This window comes from Motacilla alba, chromosome 4 (genome assembly GCF_015832195.1).
Source record: "Motacilla alba alba isolate MOTALB_02 chromosome 4, Motacilla_alba_V1.0_pri, whole genome shotgun sequence".
In the NCBI taxonomy this organism is placed as follows: Eukaryota; Metazoa; Chordata; class Aves; order Passeriformes; family Motacillidae; genus Motacilla; species Motacilla alba.
In genome coordinates, this window is record NC_052019.1 from 10947354 (window position 1) to 10959380 (window position 12027).

General features: G+C 38.6%; 1 protein-coding gene across 9 annotated transcripts in view; it reads right to left on the reverse strand.

Annotated features, from left to right (window-relative positions):
- The window catches only part of SORCS2 (sortilin related VPS10 domain containing receptor 2), a 538926-nt gene that overhangs the window by 67261 nt on the left and 459638 nt on the right, over window positions 1-12027 (reverse strand). For all 9 annotated transcript variants that reach the window (XM_038134561.1, XM_038134560.1, XM_038134557.1 and 6 more), the window contains exons 10-11: window positions 9929-10075; window positions 8460-8562 (exon numbers count right to left, since the gene is read on the reverse strand). In XM_038134561.1, the coding sequence (XP_037990489.1) occupies window positions 8460-8562; window positions 9929-10075 (250 nt within the window). The remainder of the gene's footprint in view (window positions 1-8459; window positions 8563-9928; window positions 10076-12027) is intronic.

A 12027-nucleotide genomic window follows, 5' to 3' on the forward strand; every position in this document is an offset into this window, starting at 1 on the left:
GCAGTCCCAAATACAGAGATCTCCATCTTTTAACATGCAGTACTTCAGATAGCAAATTATTAAACCATCAGGCAGCTTAATGTTCTAGGGGAGAATCATTCATGGCACAATATTCCTTCTAAATGATATCCTCCTGGGATTTAGACTTAAATATAGGGATTGAATGTTTTCACAGTGGAAATAAGATGAAAATTATCAGATCCTCTTAAACAGAAGAGATGATGAAAGAAAACACTTGAGATTAGAACAGCACTATGAAATTTCACTTGTGCATTATATAAATAGCTGTTTTTTAACCACTAAACCAGATCTGTTTACACAGAGTGTGCTTACTGGTGCTGAAAGTCTCCCAAGAGGAACGACAGCACCCACTGCCCAAAATACACACCCTATTTAGACCATCAAGGGTGCATGTGCTCCACTCTTTAATGAGATAACAAAATATCATTTAACCCTAAATACATCCCAGACAGGACTGGAATATTTATATTGAATCAGGTAATTTATAGGAGTCAGTTATTTCCTTTAAATGGCATCTAACAGTTCAGAAGATGCTACTTCCCACTCTTGGGCTTTTCTTGGGTTTTCATCTTTCCAACACACTGCAAATTCTCTCATTTGTCATATAATTCAGCAAAGATTTAGTTGGTCATATAATCATAGAATATGTTGAGTTGGAAGGGACCCATCAAGATCATTGAATCCAACTCCTGGCCCTGCACAGGACACCTCAAGAATCACACCATGTGTCTGAGAGCATTGTCCAAATGCTTCTTGAACTCATGCAGGCTTGATGCTGGGACCCATTCCCTGGGGAGCCAAGGGGTTCCAAAGCTCAATCACCCTCTGGGTGAAAAATCTTTTCCTGATATCTAACCCACACCTCCCAAGAATATATCCAAATGAAATAATTCCAGAAGGAAAGCTGCACACATTAATTCAGTTATATTTTCTCCCCAGATACAGCTTTAAGATTAATCTGATCACTAGAAGGAGATATGAATGAGAAATCACCTTCTCAGGGCTGAAGGAAGGGAAAGAAGATTTGATAAACTGCATATACAAAATACATTTCTTTTGCTATTCTTACTTTCCTCCGTTATACTTTTCACTGCTATATCACCTGCAAATGGACATATTCTTGTGCTACTGAAGTTAATCACAGTCTGTTTTCTATAGGACACCTGAAAACAGAAATATTTATTTGCTTGCTAGAATCTAACATATAGCTGTCAGTCCACACTCTTCTTTACACAGATAACTTTAATGAATGCAGTGCTAGTTTTGCCCCTGAATAAATGCTGTTTATTCTACCTCTTTTCACCACTTACTGAATTCTACTTGCATGAGTAGGTCTTTATTTTGAGCATTGCTAGGGATCTGCACTTTAAAGAATTCAGCGGTAAATTGCCTTGCTAATGGAAAATTAGTCTGTAAACTAAACAGCATCTACTTGTGCTTCATTAAAAAGCCTTTTCTATCCAGCTGATTTAATGACATTAGCAACAGCATTGTACTTGCAGCTCTGTTAAAAGACAGACATGACTTCTCCTAGCTCTGATTTTACCTTTACTGTCTTTTCTTGGTAAAAGAGCAAAAGGAGTTGGTGGGCTCAGTTATATTTCCACAGACTTTTCTTTCTGCCTAAACCACAACTGATGCCAACAGGAACAGAATATGGGACACTGCTTTGGGAAAAAGGACTTCAGTGATGTTTGACCTTTGAAAACAGTCCATCCATGGGCCAAGGGTGGAAGCCCAGAAGTGGTACATGCAGGACCTGCTGATTGTTGACACAATGTTTAATTGTGTCATTAATGCAGGCTGCAACATTCACTACTTCCAGATTTTTTGGGACACACAATTATATGACATAATTTCGCAAACTTTGTAAAATGAAGTCTTCAAGCAGGAAAAAAACTAAACCCATAAAGCACTTTTCTGTAAGGAAGGATAAAACTTCTCAGTGCAGTTGGAGTTTTCTCTGGGGGTACCATAGACCATGGCCTGCTGAGAAAGAGCATCAGTGGATTCAGAAAGAAAAAGCAGGGAAGGACAAAAGAAGGAAAGCCGCTGCACCAGGGGAGAAAGGCAGGCTCCTGCAAAGGGCAGAGGGAAGCACCCATGCAGCGAAATCTGACATGTGACAGACCGAAGGAAACTTCCACAGGAACACACAGTAATGCATAAGATTTATAAACCACAGAAAAGCCACTCTGAAAGCTGTTAGCCTAAAAATGTAGAACTGGAATAAAACCAAATCCTTCAAAGATCCAAGAGAATCCCCCCCTCTTATATTAGCAAACCTTTCTATTTAACTTGTGTGACACAAGAGTTATGAGTTTTCTCTAGTAAAAAAGTTACATTGTTTTGACTTTACTTTTCAATATGCTAATGAAAAATAACTTCAAAGATTTGGAACATTTTGTTCTTTTTGAGATTTAAAATAAAGTGCATAATTTTAGGCTCTAGCTATCTTGCAGAGTGTTGTGTTACTGATAAGCCAGCTAACTCAACGCAGTGCATGTAATGGCACCCCATAAACCCCTTTACAACAGCTCCAACTCGCATCAAATGAAATGCAAAAGAATCCTGACATTAATAACACTACAAACAAACAACTGCAAAGCCACAGCAGCACTCAAAGTAGAACTGAGAAATTCGGAACCATTCCATGACATATCTGAGGAGAGTTATAAAACATATTTGCGGCAAGGGTGGCACCCAATGACATGTGAGCACAACTGACACTGTGACCAAGTGACACGAGAAGGTGAAAAAGAATTACGCCCAGCCCAAGACTGGACGACAACATTGTTTAAGTACAATTCCCACCATGTCCTGAAGTGTTCACACTGTACCACCTCCCGCCCATCCCCCCTCCAAATATCAGCGTACTAATTTGTCAGGTGGGCCACACCAACATCTGTGCTTCTTGTTACAGCTGTAAATACCTGCAGTAACTCCTCAGGTGAGCCACTACAGCAAAGAAACTTTTCTATCATGTTAGTGGGTCTGTTTTAGATCTCAAAATCCATCTGGGCGAACAAGTAAATGTAATCTAATACACTGAAGGCAACTCAGGCTCATGCTGGAAAAGTCCCTGCAGCTGGAATGGGGACTCAGCTGCAGGCATGTGCTGTTTTGGGCTGTGGTAGAGTTAATTTTCTTCACAGCACCTGGTACAGGGCTGTGTTTTGGACCTGTACTGAGAAGAGTGTTGATGACAATACAAAGATGTTTGCAGTACTGCAGTGCTTACACACAGTCAAGGCCTTTTCTGCTCCTCACCCCACCCCAGCAGTGAGGAGGCAGGGGGTGCCCAAGGAATTGGAAATGGGACAATTGACCCCAGCTGACCTGGGGATATTCCAGGCCATGTGTCAGCATGTTCAGCAATAAACTGGGGGAGAGGTTGGTGCAGGGGCATTGCTCAGGAACAGGCTGGGCACCAGGTGGTTGGTGGTGAGCAACAGTTTTCATTTACATCACTTCTCTTTCTTGGATTTCAATTCTCTCTCTCATTTTTCTTTTAATTTCAATTTATTATTATTATTTATTTCAGTTATTTAAGCTGCTTTTATCTCAATTCATGAGTTTCCTCACTTTTACCCTTCCCAATTCCCTCCCCCCATCCTCCTGGAGGGGAAGTGAGCAAGGAGCTTTGTGATGCTCAGTTGCTGGCTGGACTTAAACCATGCCAAGGCTTTATTAGCCACAGCTACAAATGGTACCATTCTAACATGACTTTTGATCTGAGTGCCCTGAAAACTCCTCTGACACATGACAGTGTTTGCCATCCAGTTTCAGCAAGTTTTGTTTGTAATACAGAAATTTCTCAAATTTGTCTTACAATATTTTGTATCATTTTTGTAACTAAATGACTCATTTGTGTGTCTTCTCCAATGCCTGGGGGATGATACACACCTGAATTGTCCTTAAATGCTGTATCTTCTCCAGTGCATGGGGGATGATACACACCTGAATTGTCCTTAAATGCTGTACCAAAGGCTTTTGTCACCAACACAGCCAGAACACTGCTAGATGGACTCTGCCTGAGTCAGTTTTGCTCTGCTGTTATGTTCTGACACTGCTTCTACTCAGGAAGCAAAAGGAAACATTTTGACCTGCCTTTTCCAGTTTTTAATTAAGAACAGTAATTTTCATTTCCATTACTTGCATTCTTAGAAACCTTTTCAAACTGTGTTTTGGGATACATAAAATCTTTTGCTTTTTCACTCGTCCTGAGTAAAGGCTGATTTTAAGTAACTGCATAAAATCATGTGTTCCATCCTTGCAGGGTGGCAGTACCAAAAACTAGAATACAGAGGCACTAACTACTGTTCAACATAGCTTTTATCCAAGCTTTCTGTAACTCTGCACTGGGATGTAAAAGAAATCAGCTGGTAGCAGAGGGATGTAAAAGAAATCAATGTTTTCCAGTGATGTCCAGTGGCCAGCAAAGTTCTCTGGAAAGGTGGTATAGCTGTGAGAAACAGCTCTCAATACAGATCTCAAGAGAGTTGGGCATTTTGGCAGGTTCTTACTGGATCACAAAAAATATGGAAGATTATTCATTTAAAATTTACCATCAATTTACATGTTTTAAGTGCTAGTTATCGCTGTGTTTACCCATATTTTTATATGTGACTTTGGACATGTTTACAGTAAGAAGAAATAATCCCCATATGCAATGCTTAGATAATGCTTCTAATAGAGAAAATCTTTTCCAATCATTTAAATTTAGCATACAGGCAGACACCTACTCCAAAAAGAGAGATGTGCCTTGCCTGGATTACTGGTAATTAATACAGTTGTAACATGCCCTTGGGCCATGCACAGTAAGTTAAAATTTCATGGTTTGCAATCTTGCAGTCACAGTATAGAGCAAACATACAACCAATTTGTATTTAAATCTCCCAGACACACAGTTTTGCCTGGCAAACTGAAGATGTGTTCAGATGAGGGAGTGGGGAATCAGAATTGAGGTATGTAACAAAAATTTAAAGGAATTTCAGGATGTTCACTCCAAAATGTACTGGAAAATGCTCAATCATCTCCCAGGTCCCTTATCCTTTTTTGATAGAGGCATCCCAGTGTGTTACTTCTGTGAAAATGATAGAAATTCACCACAATGTATGCAATTATATTTGGCCCTGATATGAGAAAAAGTAAACAGAACTTCTCCAGCACTTCCTCAATTTGTGTGAATGTGCAGAATTTACTGCTTGCTTGATTTGCCATCTGGATTGGAAGCTAAGCAGGCAATTATTGTAAACTAGCACCTGAAAAAGCTACACTTCTCTAAACATTTCTCATAGAAAAGTCCTTAGCAAGTTTATAGTAAAAATTTACACATCAATTGACACACATTTCATAGCTGATGCTGTGAGAAATGGAAGTCGTTGCCAAGATTAAAATGCACAAAAACCAAATGTAAATGCAAAATCCTATTGCATTTCTTTAAGAGAGCAAAGCAGTTATTTAAAATACCACTTTCGTATGGAGCTACAAAATTTAATATTCTGTCTGAACAATTTTTATATAGACATAAGCTAAAAATATGAGAACTATTTATGCAAGTTTAACAGAGTGGGGTTTTTATTTGTAAACATGAGTTTAAAAGGATGCAATTTTATCATTTTATTAAAGATGTTAAATTTTTCCAATTTTCTAGGTGTTAAATGCAGTTCACCAGTTAATTATTCCTTTTTTAAAATTAAAACATTATTCAGTAGTCTCTGAGCTCTGGTTTTTTCCAGCATTTTCCATATCAAAACTGTACTTAAGTCACGGAATAGCTTTTCCATTACCAAAAGCAGCTGTGTTGTACAAGCTTCCCAGAAAGAAGCCAAAATCCACTTTTTAAAGAGATTTTTTTTTTTTGCTTTTTCATCGATAGGGTTCTTATGCTTAAGAACCATATTTCCAGTTCTTATCCACTTGTCTCCGTCACTTGGTTGTTTCTACCCAGTGGTTACACTGCCAGGGAAAAAAAAAAAAAAGGAAAAAAAAAAGCATATTCTTTATTGTCCTTTAGTTCTTCAGCTAATGGGGCTTTTCTGGTAAATATTCTCTATTTCCATCAACTGCCAAACAGACCTTCTAAGCACCTGCTCACTGGTCCTGAAAATTGATTATCAGAATTGTACACAGTTGTATTAATAATGCCACTGTACAGTATTTTGCCAGAGTATTAATAATTCCCTCTCTCTGTTGGCAATTATTTACCTATTTCACCCTGAGAATAATTTTGCTTTTTACAGCACAAGGCACTGATGATTCCCAGACATGCTGTGATCAACTGACATTCACGGATCTTATCATCTTCAGTCATTTCCAGAAGATGTCCTCTACCTAAATCTAACTGTAAAATTCCAATAGTTTGTGATGTGGCCCAAATAATCTGATTCCTGGATCTACTAAGAACCTAATACTCATGTTGATTTGTATAGGATTATCAGTTTCAAGGATCAGGCCAAAGGAAATTCAAGCTCACTCTATGCAAAGTATTTCTGATAAGAAGCGTAAGTTTACAAGAGTATCAGGTTTGCCAGATAAGACTGAACACATGCACTAAATCCAGGTGACTTGGGCATCCAAATAATGTAAATGCAAGTCAAAATCAGAGTTGATTCAGGTCATCTTTTGGCAAGGGGATGCAGTTGCTCTACAGTATTTTTAAGGCTTCAAAATAGATCCCTTTTCTCTGTTTTCAGCTACAGAAGTTTTTCTTCTACCAGAAAATGGACACACTGTACTCTCTTGCACTCAAATTTTTCCCCCTTTCACACCACCTCTCCCAGCTCTTTAGGTAGCTAACAGCAAGGTGGCATGCAACTGAGCAGGGTGCCTTCTACCATTCCCATTATATTACTGGTTGCTCCACAGTCAAGTCAAATTAAACATATGAGTTCAGTTCTTCATGATATCAGGATGTTATCAAAACCACTCCCTCCTGATCACACTGAGGAAAGCCGCTGAAAAGTTCTCCACCTGGCAGAGTAAGACAATGTCACAGTGATAAAATGTCACCCCATTCTAGAAGGGAATTAATGGTGAAATACTCTTCTACAACCTGCCCTCCCTAATGTGGTCTTAGAGAACAGTGCACTTAAAAAATATCTACAAACCCCAAACAAAAGAAAACAACCCAACATCTCAACAAATATCTGTCCAACACGTCTGACTACAGTGCAAAGAGAAGGAAAAATGAAATAGGAATAATGGACTAATTAAATCTCACTGATTAATTTGATGCTGGAAGGCATTTAAGCATGATATAATGAGGCTAAAATTAAGAACCTACATTTTGAGTGCTTTTGTGAAATGGAAGATATTTTTTTAAACATTTGAATTCATAAAGTTTGACCTGGACACATATTAGGAATCTATCTACAAGGGCATTGCACAAATTCTTAATCTCATTTGTACCAATAAAAACATAGCAGCATTTCACCAGGTAGATCAGTCTCCAGTAAAATACTTTGACCTCCCTTTAGGTTACAGCAAAACTTGAAATCTTCAGTTATATTGAAAATTACCAGTACTGGCAGCTGTCATTCTCTTTAAGCACCAAATATTCTCACCTTGAAATTCTGAGGAAACTTTCAACTTAGTAAGCTGCTTGTCAGAGACTAGAGTAAGATAAAGTAGAAGCCATTACTCATTAAAAGCAGATGCACTTTTATGAAAAGAGAAGCCTGCATGTGTGCATTTCACCTAAAACCATAAATTCTTATTCGTAACATAGGAATAAAATAATACAATTTTAAAAGGCTCTTAGTATCATTAACATTTAGGCAATTTTGAAACAAAGAAACAGAAGATTAAATAAAATGAATAGATGGATTACAAAGATACAAAGCAAAACAGCTATGTGGATAATTTTCTCGATGAGTGCTCAACACTGCAATGGAATTTCCTTTATTAAATCCCACTTCATATTGACATGACTCCACATGTAAGTTATAATGGAGAAGCCACAACCAGCATTGTTCCCAACACAGCCTCTTTCAATTCCTCTCTCTTTAGGCAGAAAGGAATTAATAAAAATTACAAGTCAAATTATCTGTTTCCAGGCTTAAAGAAAAAAGGCTTGACCACTGTTCCCATCAGTTTTTCTGGGTTATTCATGATGGTGGAGAGCCTACACAACACTTCCAGAGAAAAGGAATGCAGGACTTGTCCTTCATCCACCACCACACCTCCACAGCACATTAATGGAGAAGGAGGTACTGCACAGCAGAGTAGAGCGTGATGGACCCAGGTGACTGATATAGATCTGTCTGAGAAGACACAACTCTGGGCCTTCCACTAACATATGTTGAATTGTTTGATTATAAAAGATTATTCTGCAGGAAAGCCTTATTTTGGCAATCTTTGTAGCATGGTATTCTTACAAACCCAAAGAATCCCTGCCACATTTCAGGTCTTAAAAAGCAATGCCATGCACTTACCTGCCCCCATGATGAGCCCTGGCGCAGTGTCCTTGGTGTGCACTGTGCCTGACACGTAGGGATTGTCTGCCCACCGCAGGTGCAGGTGCAGGTAACAATCAGGCTTGTGGGGGAAGAAGCAGAGAACAGGTTTTAAAAATCACTGCTACCAGTTATGCTCCTAGAATGAATAACAGCCCAGACAGGGAGCAGCTTCAGCAATGTATGTCTTCATAAAGAAAAAGAATGGCTGCTTCCCATGGAGCCAAATTCCAGTCTGAAGTATCAGTCTCCACTTTATATCAAGAGTCTCTGGTGATGTCTGCATAGGGTGCCGCTGTCTCAACAAAAAGATTCCCAAACTCAAGGAAGTCAGCATTATTACATAAACCCCCTCCTGACAGAATAATTGCTTGAAAATATTAACTAACAGCAGCAAGTATTGCATGTTTGTTGGTCCTAGGTAAATGGTAAAATTATTATTAAGAACAACGGTTTGGGCTAAAATGCCTTTTTTAGTAAAAAAGTGGTGTGAGAAATAGCATAATGACTTTAGGACACATCATGTATCCTTTGCTAAGCAACTTACTGCTTCTTGCCCTTTGTGCAGTGCACTCAAAGGTCATATTGTTCACAGCAATGTGACCAGGAGTTTTACCAGGGGCAGGCTGCCAGCTCTGCCTGGGAGCTGCTGCCACTGCCATTGTCCCACTCATCTCAGATTGATCTGCACCAGACCCCACAGCCTGGAGCCCTGCAGCACAGCCTTGAACTCTCCAAAAGGGAACCAGCAGCTCCAGCCCTCCACTTCTGCCATGGGGAGAGGGAGTAAAGCTCTGGCAGTGGCAGGACTACAAGCTCACTATTTTGCTCACCAATGCAGAGCTTTCAGTCCCCAGGAGCAGAGAGTCAGTGGGAAAAATATAAGGTTTTCAGTACAGCCTTGCAAATAATAAAATACTGTGGGCACTTGGGACATCAAAAATAACAGAAATAATATCTTACAAAAATAAAGGAATATTTTATGCAAGTTACCATGGTATTTACTTTCAAGCAACTGTCAGGAGTTCCCTTTAAGAGGGAACCTTGGTTTATTATGAAACAAAAATGCAAAGAGATGGAAAGAAAAAAAATTAATGGTAATCTCTGTTTGACTCATAATGTGCCCCATATATCCAGACACAAATGACTGCCATGATTATTCTGAACTGCGTTGTGTGGTTGACACACAAGAAATGTGTCCTCTTTGTGTCTAAGTGATCTCAAATATGAAATGCAGTGCACCAGAAAGCCCTGACTCCTCACTCTACACGATGACTGGACTAAGAGCCTGTGGAACCAAAGCTCATGCAATGCAAGCCCATTTGCCTGCGAGTTTGGCTGCTAAACTCAGCACAAAGCTCTTGGGCTGTTGGAGCTACTGCACATCCTACCATGCAGATAATTCTTGCACACTTTAGTGGGAGGATACACCAAAAAGAGCCACTTACAGGTTTGCAGTTGGTGGGCTTGCCGTTCATGTCGATGTCTGGAGGGTTTAGAAAATCCCAGTCACGGCCTTTGTTGTAGGTTATCAGGGTCCTAACTTTCCCATCAATTTTCTGGTTGGCCAAAAAGACTCCTTTTACACCTCTGACCTGAAGCAAAGAGAAGAAAAGCTAATACCCAGCACATACACATTTTTTTCAACAAGGATTATCCCTGATTAGCTGCTATTTTGTGTCTCTGAACTGTGTATCTCAGGTAGTTTCTCCTGGAAACTGAAAGGAAAGTGGATGATACCTTAAAAAAATATGAGGAAGGCAAAAATATAAGAGGAAAGGGAGAAAGGGAGAATGCAAGGACAATTACAAACTGACTTTTATTTCTAAATTTCTTTTAAAAGCATCTGCATTTCTCTCCATGTCAGAAGGCTAATTAAAATACATGTTCAATATAGCAAAACACAATAGTTTCATAGCAAAATATAAAAATTATGATAGCATGGTCTCACCAATAAAATTTCCCCTCTGCATTTTCTTTAAAAATGGATATCTTTAAAATGCTATTCTCCAAATGATGTAAGCAATTTTTAACAACCATCTAACTTCTAACCTGAATTTCTGTGCCCATATCACACAAATAGGTTACAATAACACAACACAGTATCATGTCCTTTAAAATAACACTGATTTGGGAAGCACTGTCGTCCTTTGCAGGAAATAAATACAGGCAGATGAGGAAGACACATTGAGGACTGAATCACCCTCTCAAGCATCTGAAATGTTTCCACAGTCCAGTTAGCCACCCTTCACCAGCTTAACCTCTGGAGAAAAAAAAAAATAACAAAAAGCATGACTCTCTTCTCTTGGGCTGCTATTTTATTTCAAAACAACCTGTATTAGAAAATTACTACAACTCAAACTGTCAAAGTTAATGAGTATAATTTTAGAAGCAAACTGACAGTAATGATACTTTAATATGTTTAGTTCTAACCCTAACATTTATATTATTAACATATTAATGTATATTCCACCCATGGGCATGAGATAAGGTCTTCTATTAAAAGTGAAGGTTTCCTTCAGAGTGCTCTTGGTTCTCTTGCCATCATTTATGAGACTTTCTGAATTTTTGAAAAATTCTGGACAACATATATAAGCTGATACACATTTCCAGCACAGTACAGTTTGCTCATCTCCTTGGCTGCTGATTCTTAAAAAAACTGAACAATTCATTACAAATAAATGCACAAGATAGCCAGCTCTTTGAATGATCAGGAATATTTGCCTCCTGATAACGTGAAGCACTTCTGAACTTTTATTTTTCATTTGAAATATTTACTGTTCCTTTCTTTTTCCAGCTGCCAGTTACTAATTCCATTTGACATTAATTTAGCAGAAGTCTGCATTGAAAGTGAGAAGAAGGCATCTCTACCAGCAGGCTACAAATTTGATCTCACTGTTTATAAATACAGAAGGAACTTATCCAAATCTACAGGGAATAAGAATGTTCTGCTGGTTATGGTAACAGCCTAGAACTTGGAAGTAGATATAAGTTTATATAAAAAAAAGTAAAACATTTAAATACTCAACTCTCTCATGAGCTCCTTCTTTCTTAAATCCTATGCATATGTGATTGGGTTACCTATCCAGGATGATGAAAGTCCAGAACCACCTCCAAGTCCAACATACCATAAAAGTCAACTATTTGCAGTGCAGGTGAGAAAAGGAAAGGAAGAGAAGAAATTATGAACCTGCTTTCTTTATTTTCAAAGCATTTTAACCTTGCTGGGGATTTTTTACATAGTCTACCTTTGAGAGACAGCTCAGCCATCAAAAGCCTGGCAGTTCAAATATTTGTGTGGGAAGGCAGACTTGGGGTAAAATTTCTGTGCATATCTTCCTTCCAGTGAACACAATATTAAATATTTAAACAATAATTAGATCAGGGACTGCAACTGATGTTTCCCTCTTCATCTGTGGATGGCAAAACCAGTGCTGCATCATGATTATTTTTGTTTCTCCTCTATTTCCCCTCCCCACCCCCTCATTTAATGAATATTTAATAATCCCATATTATCATCAAATGGGAGTCAGACTAAAATTTTTCT